General features: G+C 44.0%; 1 protein-coding gene and 1 long non-coding RNA gene across 3 annotated transcripts in view; one reads left to right on the top strand and one right to left on the bottom strand.

Moving 5' to 3' along the window:
- LOC118940502 (protein phosphatase 1 regulatory inhibitor subunit 16B-like) overlaps positions 1-16,069 on the bottom strand; it is a 170,155-nt gene that overhangs the window by 7,298 nt on the left and 146,788 nt on the right. For both annotated transcript variants that reach the window (XM_036950829.1, XM_036950828.1), the window contains exons 7-9: positions 13,652-13,777; positions 11,590-11,665; positions 258-387 (exon numbers count right to left, since the gene is read on the bottom strand). In XM_036950829.1, the coding sequence (XP_036806724.1) occupies positions 258-387; positions 11,590-11,665; positions 13,652-13,777 (332 nt within the window). The remainder of the gene's footprint in view (positions 1-257; positions 388-11,589; positions 11,666-13,651; positions 13,778-16,069) is intronic.
- LOC118940503 lies at positions 355-14,233 on the top strand. The gene is made up of 3 exons (XR_005037092.1): positions 355-479; positions 13,665-13,854; positions 14,083-14,233. It is a non-coding gene; the product is annotated as an uncharacterized LOC118940503 (long non-coding RNA).

Here is a 16,069-nt window from a genome sequence, read left to right as displayed (position 1 = left end):
GGGGTTCAGTGTTCCTGTAAATCAGGGTTTATTTATCACAGTCCTGGAGGTTTATATTTGACTTCTATACCAGTACTAACACCTGATTTATAAGAAAGCTATTAGTTGAATCATGTGTTAGTATTGGGCTGTAACAAAAGCACCCCGTGCCCCTCTCCATGACCACATCGAACAACACTACTGTAGTAGCAGATAGTGGAGAAAATGTAATAGTCTGCATGCAGTTTCCTCTCTGTCCAGTAGAGGTCAGTACATACCCACGGCTGCCTGCGCTGGATGTCCTCCTGCACAGGGAGGTCTTGTGTTTAAGCTGAGACTTCATGATGATGTCGTGTTTGTGTTTCAGGTCTAGCAGGATGGCTCGGAACTCCTCGTCCTCACACAGGTCTAAAGGTCAGAGGTTAGAGGTTACACAAGGAAAACACACACACACACACAGAGGATGGCTCGGAACTTCTCGTCCTCACACAGGTCTAAAGGTCAGAGGTTAGAGGTTACACAAGGAAAACACACACACACACACAGAGGATGGCTCGGAACTTCTCGTCCTCGCACAGGTCTAAAGGTCAGAGGTCACACAGGGAACACAGAGACCAAAACACATCTTCCCATCAACCACTGCTCTGTGGCCTGGTAGGGGTTTATGTTTTGTTTTGTTTTTTACAACAAAAAAACAGAACAATTAAGCAAAAATAAATAGCAGAACAAAAGGCAACTAAACCCTCCCACCCCTTAGAAAAACAAGAAAAAAAGAAACCAATACACAACAACACCAAACCAATACAATACAAAACCAATACACAACAACACCAAACCAATACACAACAACACCAAACCAATAAAAAACACAAAACCAATACAATACAAAACCAATACACAACAACACCAAACCAATACACAACAACACCAAACCAATACAATACAAAACCAATACACAACAACACCAAACCAATACACAACAACACCAAACCAATACAATACAAAACCAATACACAACAACACCAAACCAATACAATACAAAACCAATACACAACAACACCAAACCAATACACAACAACACCAAACCAATACAATACAAAACCAATACACAACAACACCAAACCAATACAAAGCAACACAAAACCAATACACAACAACACCAAACCAATACAATACAAAACCAATACACAACAACACCAAACCAATACAATACAAAACCAATACACAACAACACCAAACCAATACACAACAACACCAAACCAATACAAAGCAACACAAAACCAATACAATACAATACAACACCAAAACAATACACAACAACACCAAACCAATACAATACAAAACCAATACACAACAACACCAAACCAATACACAACAACACCAAACCAATACAATACAAAACCAATACACAACAACACCAAACCAATACACAACAACACCAAACCAATACACAACAACACCAAACCAATACACAACAACACCAATACACAACAACACCAAAACAATACAAAGCAACACAAAACCAATACAAAAACACACAAAAAATACAGAACATTAGAGAGAAAATATCTACATCTATTTCCATCGATCTACAAGCCCACATCCACCAATCCCAATGGATGTGTTTCTCCATGTCGTCCAGGAAGGGTTGCCAAATTTTTTACAAAATGGTTGAATTTATTTCTTAAAGCGTAGGTCATCTTTTCCAGAGGAATACACTCACTCATTTCAGAGAGCCGTCTTGTAGTTGAGAGAGGGGAATCTGATTTCAATGTCTATGCAACACGTTTTCTTGCAGTGGCAATGGCAATATCTGTAATAAGTAATGTGATATTGAAATGATTCCTCAAATTCACATTTGTGAAGTTACCCAGAAGGCATATTTCAGGGGGAAAGGGACCTCTATGATAAAGGCCAGGGAATCACAAACTTCATGCCAGAAGGCATATTTCAGGGGGAAAGGGACCTCTATGATAAAGGCCAGGGAATCACAAACTTCATGCCAGAAGGCATATTTCAGGGGGAAAGGGACCTCTATAATAAAGGCCAGGGAATCACAAACTTCATGCCAGAAGGCATATTTCAGGGGGAAAGGGACCTCTATAATAAAGGCCAGGGAATCACAAACTTCATGCCAGAAGGCATATTTCAGGGGGAAAGGGACCTCTATAATAAAGGCCAGGGAATCACAAACTTCATGCCAGAAGGCACATTTCAGGGGGAAAGGGACCTCTATAATAAAGGCCAGGGAATCACAAACTTCATGCCAGAAGGCATATTTCAGGGGGAAAGGGACCTCTATAATAAAGGCCAGGGAATCACAAACTTCATGCCAGAAGGCATATTTCAGGGGGAAAGGGACCTCTATAATAAAGGCCAGGGAATCACAAACGTCATGCCAGAAGGCATATTTCAGGGGGAAAGGGACCTCTATAATAAAGGCCAGGGAATCACAAACTTCATGCCAGAAGGCACATTTCAGGGGGAAAGGGACCTCTATAATAAAGGCCAGGGAATCACAAACTTCATGCCAGAAGGCATATTTCAGGGGGAAAGGGACCTCTATAATAAAGGCCAGGGAATCACAAACTTCATGCCAGAAGGCATATTTCAGGGGGAAAGGGACCTCTATAATAAAGGCCAGGGAATCACAAACTTCATGCCAGAAGGCATATTTCAGGGGGAAAGGGACCTCTATAATAAAGGCCAGGGAATCACAAACTTCATGCCAGAAGGCATATTTCAGGGGGAAAGGGACCTCTATAATAAAGGCCAGGGAATCACAAACTTCATGCCAGAAGGCCTGTCATTTAGTACACTGTTAAGTAGAATGCAAAAAAGTGCCTTCTGTTGTTCCACGTCTAAAACCCATGTCTGCTATTTCAGGGTGATATCTATGTAACCTTTGTGGTGTTAGATAGAGTTGGTGGACAAAGTTGTAATGTCTGTATCTGGAGTCGATGGTTGCTGATACGCTATCATGGCATAGGTTCGACCATAGCCTCTTCATCATTTGTAATATAGTTAGATCAGCTTCCCATCTCTCTCTTGACCTACAGTAGATACAGTTGAAGTGGGAAGTTTACATACACCTTAGCCAAGTACATTTAAACTCAGTTTGTCACAATTCCAGACATTTAATCCTAGTAAAATTCTCTGTCTTAGGTCAGTTAGGATCACCACTTTATTTTAAGAATGTGAAATGTCAGAATAATAGTAGAGATAATTATTTATTTCAGCTTTTATTTCTTTCATCACATTCGCAGTGTGCCATAAGTTTACATACACTCAATTAGTATTTGGTAGCACTGCCTTTAAATTGTTTAACTTGGGTCAAATGTTTCGGGTAGCCTTCCACAAGCTTCCCACAATAAGTTGGGTGAATTTTGGCCCATTCCTCCTGAGAGAGCTGGTGTAACTGAGTCAGGTTTGTAGGCCTCCTTGCTCGCACTCACTTTTTCAGTTCTGCCCACAAATGTTCTATAGAATTGAGGTCAGGGCTTTGTGATGGCCACTCCAATACCTTGACTTTGCTGTCAAGGTACGCCAAGGGGGATGAATACTTTTGCAAGGCACTGTAGTTGTTCAATACTAAATCGATTTGGTAAAATTATCTCCAAGAGTGCTTCTGAGAAAGTTTCTTAACTGCAAACAACAAAATAAATGCATATTGGATAACTGGTATTTCGCTTTCAGTTGCTCAAATTACACAACGATTCCACCTATATAACAATATACTAAATGCATCCTTCTCTTCTCATGCCAATGTTGAAAAATGTTGTTATCCAAGATCATTGGCAGGAGACTGTTTTGCCACAGGGGTGTTTCAGGTGACAAGTCTCCTTTCAGACCAAAGAACTTACGAATGTCATGCTAAGATCTTACTAAATTGATGGTATAGGGATTGCTTGTTCTTGTTGATATAGTCCTGAGGTTCCACTTGTAGATAATATTACTCCCAACCTCTTCATTATTTCCATCTGAGTCCAAGAGGAGGCTGGTTCAGCTTCAAATAAGGATGAAATAAATCTAATTTGTGCTGCCCAGTAATACATCTTGAAATTTGGCAGCCGGAGACCTCCTAGACGATAATATTAATTTGTCCCTTGGAGTTTTACAGTGCCATTCAAATGGTCTTGTTCAGGGACATGAAGGGATTATGGCTAAAGATTGAAATAGGTACGTCATCTTAGGTAGGACGTAATACAGTGAATCATCTTAATGCAGCTGATTCTCACAAATACTGTAAGAGGCAGATCTACCCATCTATTCAAGTCATCCACCACCTTCTGAACCAAGACAGCTTGAACACATTTCTTTAGTCATTATCAACTGTGATTCCTAGACATTTAAACCCCTGTGGTGACCATATTTATATATTTTTTTTAACCTTTATTTAACTAGAGCTCTATGTACCCAATAGTGTCTGGAGTTCTGAGAGGGATCCAGTCGGGTCATAGAGAAACAACATAATGTCTGTGAACAATGAGATCTTGTGTGTTATCTGGCCCACCTGAAAGCCCTTAATGCCAGGATCCGTTCTTACGGCCTCCACCAGGGGTTATATGACACATAAAGTAGCGGGGAAAGTGAACAGCCCTGTCTACTACCTCTAACAAGTGGGAATGTGCATGACATCATGCCATTAGTGGCGATCTTGGCTTGGTATAAAGTCTTAACCCTGTTGACAAACGAAGGGCAAGTGAAACTTAGCAATGATCTTGAATAGGTATGGCCACTCCAGCTATCAAAGTCTTTTTGTCTAGAGACACTGCAGTACTAGGATCACCCATCACACTGGCCATGTGAATTACATTGAATAGCTTGTGCAAATTATTGGTGGAGGATATTTTCTGTGTAAAGCCTGTTTGATCGGTGTTGATCAGGTTTGGCAAATAGTCCTAATCTATTAAGCCATCTCCCTAGAAATGGATTTATAATCAGCATGGTGGAGAGAGATTTGCCTGTAAGAAGAGCATCGTAGAGGATCTTTATTTTTCTTATGAATAACTGTCATAATAGCCGTGGAAGACTCTCCTTCTCAGCAGCTAAATTCAGAATATCCATAGAGAGGGGAATATGCTAATCCTTCAACTCCTTCCAGAACTCCGTCTCCCGGGGATTTGCCGGATTGTAGAGAGGAAATTGCCTTTCATCGCTAGTTCCGTTCTATCAGAACTGTATAACCTTGAATAGTATTGTTTAAATGACTCATGAATCTATTCAGGGTTGAGACACTTGACCATTTTGAGTTTCGATAGTGTTGATGGTTCTCGAAATCTCCTCAGCTTTTATCTGCCAGGCCAAGACTTTGAAATATAATACCCTAAGTACTTACAAAACTGACAAGGATATTCTTCCAACTAGGCAAAGATATTATGAATTGGGGTAGAATACAGTACCAGTCAAAAGTTTGGACACCTACTCATTCAAGGGTTTTTCTTTATTTTTAAAAATATTTTCTACATTGTAGAATAATAGTGAAGACATCAAAACTATAAAATAACATAAATGGAATCATGTCGTAACCAAAACAGTGTTAAACAGATTATTCAAAGTAGCCAGCCTTTGCCTTGATGACAGCTTTGTACACTCTTGTCATTCACTCAACCAGCTTCATGAGGAAGTCACCTGGAATGCATTTCAATAATAAGGGATGGTTTGTTAAAAGTTAATTTGTGGAATTTCTTTCCTTCTTAATGTGTTTGAGCCAATCAGTTGTGTTGTGACAAGGTAGGGGGGGTTTACAGAAGACAGTCCTATTGGGTAAAAGAGCCCGTATTACGGCAAGAACAGCTCAAATATGCAAAGAGAAAGGACAGTCCATCATTACTTTAAGACATGAAGGTCAGTCAATGCAGAACATTCAATAACTTTAAAAGTCTTCAAGTTCAGTCGCAGAAACCATCAAACACAATGATGAAACTGGCTCTCATGAGGACCGCCACAGGAAAGACAGGCCCAGAGTTACCTCTGCTGCAGAGGATAAGTTCATTAGAGTTAACTGTCTCTCATGAGGACCGCCACAGGAAAGGAAGACCCAGAGTTACCTCTGCTGCAGAGGATAAGTTCATTAAGTTAACTGGCTCTCATGAGGACCGCCACAGGAAAGGAAGACCCAGAGCTAACTCTGCTGCAGAGGATAAGTTCATTAAGTTAACTGGCTCTCATGAGGACCGCCACAGGAAAGGAAGACCCAGAGTTACCTCTGCTGCAGAGGATACGTTCATTAAGTTAACTGGCTCTCATGAGGACCGCCACAGGAAAGGAAGACACAGAGCTACCTCTGCTGCAGAGGATAAGTTCACTAGTTAACTACACCTAAGATTGCAGCCCAAATAAATGCTTCACAGAGTTCAAGTAACAGACACATCTCAACATCAACTGATCAGAGGAGACTGCGTGAATCAGGCCTTCATGGTCGAATTGCTGCAAACAAACCACTACTAAAGGACACCAATAATAAGAAGAGACTTGTTAGGGCCAAGAAACACGAGCACTGGACATTGGACCAGAGAGGCGGCTCCAGCATACCGGAGTCGCCTCTTCGCTGTTGAGACTGGTGGTTTGCTGGTACTATTTAATGAAGCTGCGAGTTGAGGACTTGTGAGGTGTCTGTTTCTCAAACTAGACACTCTAATGTACTTGTCCTCTTGTTCAGTTGTGCACAAGGGCCTCCCACTCATCTTTCTATTCTGGTTAGAGACAGTTTGTGCTGTTCTGTGAAGGGAGTAGTACACAGCGCTGTACCAGATCTTCAGTTTCTTGGCAATTTCTCACACGGAATAGCCTTCATTTCTCAGAACAATAATAGACTGACGAGTTTCAGAAGAAAGTTCTTTGTTTGTGTTGTAACATAATTGTATGTTATTTTAATGGACAAGAAATGTGCTTTTCTTTCAAAAACAAGTTCATTTCTAAGTGACCCCAAACTTTTGAACAGTAGTGTATGTAGGTAGGTAGGTAGGGTTTAGGGTTATGTAGGTAGGCAGGGTTATGTAGGTAGGTAGGGTTTAGGGTTATGTAGGTAGGTAGGGTTATGTAGGTAGGTAGGGTTTAGGGTTATGTAGGTAGGCAGGGTTATGTAGGTAGGTAGGGTTTAGGGTTATGTAGGTAGGTAGGGTTATGTAGGTAGGTAGGGTTTAGGGTTATGTAGGTAGGTAGGTAGGGTTTAGGGTTATGTAGGTAGGCAGGGTTATGTAGGTAGGTAGGGTTTAGGGTTATGTAGGTAGGCAGGGTTATGTAGGTAGGTAGGGTTTAGGGTTATGTAGGTAGGTAGGGTTATGTAGGTAGGTAGGGTTTAGGGTTATGTAGGTAGGTAGGTAGGGTTTAGGGTTAGGTAGGCAGGGCTAGGGTTAGGGTTATGTAAGTAGGGTTATGTAGGTTGGTTTAGGGTTATGTAGGGTTAGGGTTATGTAGGTAGGTAGGGTTTAGGGTTATGTAGGTAGGTAGATAGGGTTAGGGTTATGTATGTAGGATTATGTAGGGTTAGAGTTATGTAGGTAGGGTTAGGGTTATGTATGTAGGTAGGTAGGTAGGGTTATGTGGGTAGGTAGGTAGGTAGGTAGGCTTATGTAGGTAGGTAGGGTTATGTGGGTAGGTAGGTAGGTAGGTAGGCTTATGTAGGTAGGTAGGGTTATGTAGGTAGGTAGGTAGGTAGGTGGGTAGGTAGGTAGGGTTTAGGGTTATGTAGGCAGGTAGGGCTAGGGTTATGTCAGTAGGGTTATGTAGGTAGATTTAGGGTTATGTAGGGTTAGGGTTATGTAGATAGATAGGTAAGATTTAGGGTTATGTAGGTAGGTAGATAGGGTTAGGGTTATGTATGTAGGATTATGTAGGGTTAGGGTTATGTAGGTAGGGTTAGGGTTATGTATGTAGGTAGGTAGGTGTCATGGTTATGTAGGTAGGGTTAGGGTTATGTAGATAGGTAGAATTATGTATGTAGGTAGGGTTAAGTATGTAGGTAGGTAGGTGCCAGGGTTATGTAGGTAGGGGTCAGGGTTATGTGGGTAGGTAGGGGTTAGGGTTATGTAGGTAGGTAGAGGTTAGGGTTGTGTAGGTAGGTAGGGGTTAGGGTTGTGTAGGTAGGTAGGGGTTAGGGTTATGTAGGTATGTAGGGTTATGTAGGTAGGTGGGTTTATTGTTATGTAGGTAGGGTTTGGGTTATGTATGTAGGGTTAGTGTTATGTAGGTATGTAGGGTTAGGGTTATGTAGGTAGGTAGGAATGGGTTTAGGGTTATGTATGTAGGTAGGTAGGGTTTAGGGTTATGTAGATAGATAGGTAAGATTTAGGGTTATGTAGGTAGGTAGATAGGGTTAGGGTTATGTATGTAGGATTATGTAGGGTTAGGGTTATGTAGGTAGGGTTAGGGTTATGTATGTAGGTAGGTAGGTGCCATGGTTATGTAGGTAGGGTTAGGGTTATGTAGATAGGTAGAATTATGTATGTAGGTAGGGTTAAGTATGTAGGTAGGTAGGTGTCAGGGTTATGTAGGTAGGGGTCAGGGTTATGTGGGTAGGTAGGGGTTAGGGTTATGTAGGTAGGTAGGGGTTAGGGTTATGTAGGTATGTAGGGTTATGTAGGTAGGTGGGTTTATTGTTATGTAGGTAGGGTTTGGGTTATGTATGTAGGGTTAGTGTTATGTAGGTATGTAGGGTTAGGGTTGTGTAGGTAGGTAGGAATGGGTTTAGGGTTATGTATGTAGGTAGGTAGGGTTTAGGGTTACATACAGTTGAAGTTGAAAGTTTACATACACCTTAGCCAGATTTAAACCCCGCTTTTCACCCTTCCTGACATTTAATCCTAGTAAACATTCCCCGTCTTAGGTCAGTTAGGATCACCACTTTATTTTAAGTGTCAGAATAATAGTAGAGATAATTATTTATTTCAGCTTTTATTTCTTTCATCACATTCCTGTGGGTCAGAAGTTTACATACACTCAATTAGTATTTGGTAGCATTGCCTTTAAATTGTTTAACTTGGGTCAAACGTTTCGGGTAGCCTTCCACAAGCTTTCCACAATAAGTTGGGTGAATTTTGGCCCATTCCTCCTGACAGAGCTGGTGTAACTGAGTCAGGTTCGTAGGCCTCCTTGCTCACACAAGCTTTATCAGTTCGGCCAACAAATTTTCTATAGAATTGAGGTCAGGGCTTTGTGATGGCCACTCCAATACCTTGACTTTGTTGTCCTTAAGCCATTTTGCCACAACTGTGGAACTATGCTTGGGGTAATTGTCCATTTGGAAGACCAATTGGCGACCAAGCTTTAACTTCCTGACTGATGTCTTGAGATGTTGCTTCAATATATCCACATAATTTTCCTCCCTCATGATGCCATCTATTTTGTGAAGTGCACCAGTCCCTCCTGCAGCAAAGCACCCCCACAACATGATGCTGCCACCCCCGTGCTTCACGGTTGGGATGGTGTTCTTCGGCTTGCAAGCTCCCCCCTTTTCCTCCAAACATGACAGTCATTATGGCCAAACAGTTCTATTTTTGTTTCATCAGACTAGAGGACATTTCTCCAAAAAGTACGACCTTTGTCCCCATGGCTTTTTTATGGTGTTTTTTGAGCAGTGGGTTCTTCATTGCTCAGCGGCCTTTCAGGTTATATCGATATAGGTCTCGTTTTACTGTGAATTTGGAAACTTCTGTACCTGTTTCCTCCAGCTTCTTCCCAAGGTCCTTTGCTGTTATTCTGGGATTGATTTGCACTTTTCGCACCAAAGTACGTTCATCTCTAGGAGACAGAACGCGTCTCCTTCCTGAGCGGTATGACGACTGCATGGTCCCATGGTGTTTATACTTGCGACTGCGTGGTCCCATGGTGTTTATACCTGCGACTGCGTGGTCCCATGGTGTTTATACCTGCGACTGCGTGGTCCCATGGTGTTTATACCTGTGACTGCATGGTCCCATGGTGTTTATACCTGCGACTGCGTGGTCCCATGGTGTTTATACCTGCGACTGCGTGGTCCCATGGTGTTTAAACCTGCGACTGCGTGGTCCCATGGTGTTTATACCTGCGAATGCATGGTCCCATGGTGTTTATACCTGCGACTGCGTGGTCCCATGGTGTTTATACCTGCGACTGCGTGGTCCCATGGTGTTTATACCTGCGACTGCGTGGTCCCATGGTGTTTATACCTGCGACTGCGTGGTCCCATGGTGTTTATACCTGCGACTGCGTGGTTCCATGGTGTTTATACCTGCGACTGCGTGGTCCCATGGTGTTTATACCTGCGACTGCGTGGTCCCATGGTGTTTATACCTGCGACTGCGTGGTCCCATGGTGTTTATACCTGCGACTGCGTGGTCCCATGGCGTTTATACCTGCGACTGCGTGGTCCCATGGTGTTTATACCTGCGACTGCATGGTCCCATGGTGTTTATACCTGCGACTGCGTGGTCCCATGGTGTTTATACCTGCGACTGCGTGGTCCCATGGTGTTTATACCTGCGACTGCGTGGTCCCATGGTGTTTATACCTGCGACTGCGCGGTCCCATGGTGTTTATACCTCCGACTGCGTGGTTCCATGGTGTTTATACCTGCGACTGCATGGTCCCATGGTGTTTATACCTGCGACTGCGTGGTCCCATGGTGTTTATACCTGCCTATTGTTTGTACAGATGAACATGGTACCTTCAGGCATTTGGAAATTGCTCCCAAGGATGAACCAGACTTGTGGAGGACCACAATTTATTTTCTGAGGTCTTGGCTGATTTCTTTAGATTTTCCCATGATGTCAAGCAAAGAGGCACTGAGTTTGAAGGTAGGCCTTGAAATACATCCACATGTGGACCTACAATTGACTCAAATTATGTCAATTGTGATACAGTCAATAATAAGTGAAACAATCTGTCTACAAACAATTGTTGGAAAATGACTTGTGTCATGCACAAAGTAGATGTCCTAACCGACTTGCCAGAACTATAGTTTGTTAACAAGAAATTTGTGGAGTGGTTGAAAAATGAGTTTTAATGACTCCAACCTAAGTGTATGTAAACTTACGACTTCAACTGTAGGTAGGTAGGGTTTAGGGTTATGTAGGTAGGTAGGTAGGTAAGTAGGTAGGGGTTTAGGGTTAGGTAGGTAGGTAGGTAGGATTTGGTAGGTAGGGTGTGGTAGGTAGGTAGGTAGGGTTTGGTAGGTAGGTAGGGTTAGGTAGGTAGGTTTAAGGTTATGTAGGTAGATAGGTAGGTAAATAGGTAGGGTTAGGTAGGTAGATTTAGGCTTATGTAGGTAGGTAGGTAGATAGGTAGGGTTAGGTAGGTAGGTTTAGGCTTACGTAGGTAGGAAGGTAGGTAGGTTTTAGTGTTGGGGCAGACTTACCAATGGGAGTCTCCTCTAGGAAGTTAGGTAGGTTTTAGTGTTAGGGCAGACTTACCAATGGGAGTCTCCTCTAGGAAGGTAGGTAGGTTTTAGTGTTAGGGCAAACTTACCAATGGGAGTCTCCTCTAGGAAGTTAGGTAGGTTTTAGTGTTGGGGCAGACTTACCAATGGGAGTCTCCTCTAGGAAGGTAGGTAGGTTTTAGTGTTAGGGCAGACTTACCAATGGGAGTCTCCTCTAGGAAGGTAGGTAGGTTTTAGTGTTGGGGCAGACTTACCAATGGGAGTCTCCTCTAGGAAGGTCTTGGCATTGAGACTGGCACCGTGAGAAACCAGCAGCTCTGCTACATGCATCTGGAACCATAGAGACTATCAGTATTTACACAGATATCCACGATCATCTGCAGGAACTGAGGACTCGGTGGACTGTATATTCTTTAGGTTAGGTTTTACTTAGCAAGTTCTCTCCCTTGTGCTGTAAGGGCACATCAAGTCCAACCTAGGCTAAAGAATATACAGTCCACCGAGTCCTCAGTCCTTCGAGATGGATAAAGATGTTAACTCCCCGACATGGATCGAGTTTCCTGTGAAGTCTGGACCTGGTCCGATCATACACGACACCAAGCCTCACCTTCTCCTAGTTATAGTAGCACTGCACAGTATGGACAGCTGGGGCATGGGCAAGAAGACAACTTTCAACCTGCAAGCTGACTCCCTGGTAGTCAGGTGCTCTTTTCTCCTAGTGTCCTGCTAGCTGACTCCCTAATAGTCAGGTGCTCCTTTCTCCTAGTGTCCTGCTAGCTGACTCCCTGGTAGTCAGGTGCTCCTTTCTCCTAGTGTCCTGCTAGCTGACTCCCTAATAGTCAGGTGCTCCTTTCTCCTAGTGTCCTGCTAGCTGACTCCCTGGTAGTCAGGTGCTCCTTTCTCCTAGTGTCCTGCTAGCTGACTCCCTAATAGTCAGGTGCTCTTTTCTCCTAGTGTCCTGCTAGCTGACTCCCTGGTAGTCAGGTGCTCCTTTCTCCTAGTGTCCTGCTAGCTGACTCCCTGGTAGTCAGGTGCTCCTTTCTCCTAGTGTCCTGCTAGCTGACTCCCTGGTAGTCAGGTGCTCCTTTCTCATAGTGTCCTGCTAGCTGACTCCCTGGTAGTCAGGTGCTCCTTTCTCCTAGTGTCCTGCTAGCTGACTCCCTAATAGTCAGGTGCTCTTTTCTCCTAGTGTCCTGCTAGCTGTCTGTCTGTCTGTCTGTCTGTCTGTCTGTCTGTCTGTCTGTCTGTCTGTCTGTCATCACAAGCTGCCAATCAAAGCCTTAAAGTGCCCTAACCCGTACACTACATCCACTGTGCTGTTCCGTGGCCGTACTGTCTAATCTTCAGCGTCGTTAAACCAGCCCGTAATCCTCTGTCTTGTCATCGGTTACCAGCACACGGGAGAGAACACCAAGTAAAACCTAACCTAAAGAATATACAGTCCACCAAGTCCCCACTTACATGTGTAGAGAGTGGGTGTGTGTGTTTATTCGTATGCATCATTGGCCCAGCGTCGTCTGGGTTTGGGGAGGGTTTGGCCGGCGTAGGCCGTCATTGTAAAATAAGAATTTGTTCTTAACTGATTTGGTTAGTTAAATAAAGGTAAAATAAATTGTAAAAAATCATCTGTGTGTCTGTCCTTGTGTATGTGGCCTGTGTGTGTGTGTGACCTTGTGATGCAGTGTGTGTGTGTGTGTGTGACCTTGTGATGCAGTGTGTGTGTGTGTGTGACCTTGTGCAGCAGTGTGTGTGTGTGTGTGTGTGTGTGTGACCTTGTGATGCAGTGTGTGTGTGTGTGTGTGTGTACGCCCGTGGGTGTTTCTGTTCCCTCCTTGTGTGTGCATTACCTCACCTGACCCCAGCAGGCTGCAGAGTGGAGTGGCTGCCATTTGTCAGTGTCTTTCAGGTGTATGTGTGTGTGTGCGTGTGTGCGTGTGTGTGTGTGTGTGTGTGTGTGTGTGTGTGTGTGTGTGGTGTGTGTGTGTGTGTGTGTGGTGTGTATGTGTGTGTGTGTGTGGTGTGTGCGTGTGTGTGTGTGTGTGTGTGTGTGGTGTGTGTGTGTCTGCGTGTGTGTGTGTGGTGTGTGTGTGTGTGTGTGCGTGTGTGTGTGTGGTGTGTGTGTGCGTGTGTGTGTGTGTGTGTGTGTGTGTGTGTGTGTGTGTGGTGTGTGTGTGTCTGCGTGTGTGTGTGGTGTGTGTGTGTGTGTGTGTGCGTGTGTGTGTGTGGTGTGTGTGTGCGTGTGTGTGTGTGTGTGTGTGTGTGTCTGCGTGTGTGTGTGGTGTGTGTGTGTGTCCGTGTGTTCACTAGTGTCCTCACCTGACCCCAGCAGGCTGCAGCGTGGAGCGGCTGCCATCCGTCAGTGTCTCTCAGGTCCATCCTGGCCCCTCCCTCCAGCAGAAGCTCTGCAGCCTGGACGTAACCGTTAGCTGCTGCAATGTGGAGCTGCATGAGTGACAGGAGAGGAGACCAATGGAACAGAGTCACTTCAGAGCAGGGGTGTTTCAATCTCACCCGACCAGGTACAGACTACTGCCTGTTCTATCTTCTTCCTGAACATTCATTGTAACCAAACAGGGGAAGGGGGGCAGTGGTACGGTCTTCCAGGTTCAGATTTGAATTTGAGAGATATAGAGTGTTGGCTACTTTAACAAATCATTTTATTTGCAAGGATTCCCTACCTCTTATTTGTATATATCTAATGCCTTCTTGGAACTCTCTTGAGTCATTACCTGTCCTTGTGTACTCAGAGATCTACCAGACAGGCTGGGATGGGACCGCGGCAGGAAGCTTACTCGGATGCAAAATGTATGTTGATTTATGTATGCTCTCTTTACGCCTGCCCACTAAATTGAGAAATAAACCTCGAGTGAACTCATCTTCTCATCTGTATTTCTAAGATCGAATGACCTTGTTTCAGGGCCAAGAGAAAAACGGAATCTGAATGAATCACTGCCAGATCTCATGAATCTCACTCAAATAAATTAGATACAGTAAAATAATCTGTTGACTTGTTTTCCAAACTGCTCAATTCTAGGAGTACTGGATGGTCTGACTGGCTGCCTTGTTAAATGACTGGTTCAGTGAGGATGGAGGATGAGCCTTACACATCCCGGCTGAGTGAAAGGGGAGTCAGCCAAAAAGTTCATCCCTGGCCTCGCTTGGCCTCTCTTGCTGGTGTGCCTGTAGTAAGTCACTAGGATGTCTCAGAGTTTTACATCTTCAATCAGGCTCTCTGTGTGTGTCTCTCTCTCTCTGTCTGTGTGTGTGTCTCTCTCTCTGAGTTTGTGTGTGTGTCTCTCTCTCTGTCTGTGTGTGTGTGTCTCTCTCTGCCTGTGTGTGTGTCTCTCTCTCTGTCTGTGTGTGTGTGTCTCTCTCTCTGTCTGTGTGTGTCTCTTTCTCTGTCTGTGTGTGTGTCTCTTTCTCTGTCTGTGTGTGTGTCTCTCTCTCTGTCTGTGTGTCTCTCTCTCTGTCTGTGTGTGTCTCTCTCTATCTGTGTCTGTCTCTATCTCTGTCTGTGTGTGTCTCTCTCCCTGTCTGTGTGTGTCTCTCTCTCTGTCTGTGTCTGTCTATCTGTCTGTCTGTCTGTCTGTTTGTCTGTCTGTGTCTGTCTGTCTGTCTGTGTCTGTCTGTCTGTCTGTGTCTGTGCAAGGGTGACCTTTCCCAGTAAACTAGATGCATTAATACTAGTCCACGTTGTGTGGCCATTGATTGGTTATATGACCTTTGACCCGAAAACCATTATTCAACCATTATTTATTTTCAGATCACATGACTTACTTGACATTCCTTTCAGCTCCTACTGGAACAAAGAGCAGGTCACATAATGCCACATCATAATGAATCTCTGCTAAACTGTGTCGGAAGACTAACACATCTTACATAACATATCCGTCCCAAATGGCACCCTTTATAGTGCACTATATAGAAAATAGGGTGCCGTTTGGGACGGGCCCATAATACCAGTTGAATGTCCCTCTCTGCCAAAGGTCTAGATTTTCTCTGTGTTGCTCTAATTTGACTGTTAGCATCATATGTCAAACACAGATTAACAGAGAGTCAAGAAGCTGCAGGACAATCTTCTTCAACCTCGGCGTTTGGGAGTAAATCTTGAAGCTTACTAAAGTTATTTTTGGGGTAGTATCGCGTAACGTACCTTACCCATTTCCATCCAATTGCGTTTGTTTTAGATTGTGACAAATCCTTGCAACCAATTTACGATATCATAAGCCCCGACCTTGAGATGGAAATGCATCACACAGAAGTTCTACAACTGTACCCCAGCCTGTCTCTGTGTGGGCTCTCTAGTGTACATCGTATATGATTTGTCGTTGTCCAAGACAAAGGGACAATAAAGTTTGTGTTTCTACTCTGGGGGCTATGTCCCTCTCACCAGAGTAACTCCTTCTGAGTCGTGGTGGTTGATGTCCTCTCCCTCCCTGTGTCCGTCTCCCTATAGGTTGTATGTATGGACTCAATAATCTATAGTTTGTAGGTATATTATAAATGATAAACTATGTGGTTCAAGCCCTGAATGCTGATTGGCTGACAGCCGTGGTATATCAAACCGCATACTCCGTCTGGCCACTCTACATATTACGTCTGGCCACTCTACATACTCCGTCTGGCCACTCTACATACTCCGTCTGGCCACTCTACATACTCCGTCTGGCCACTCTACATACTACGTCTGGCCACTCTACATACTCCGTCTGGCCACTCTACATATTACGTCTG

Source organism: Oncorhynchus mykiss, chromosome 17 (genome assembly GCF_013265735.2).
Source record: "Oncorhynchus mykiss isolate Arlee chromosome 17, USDA_OmykA_1.1, whole genome shotgun sequence".
Taxonomy (NCBI): Eukaryota; Metazoa; Chordata; class Actinopteri; order Salmoniformes; family Salmonidae; genus Oncorhynchus; species Oncorhynchus mykiss.
The sequence above is the reverse complement of the archived record's forward strand: the minus strand, read 5'-3'. Positions and strand labels throughout refer to the sequence as shown.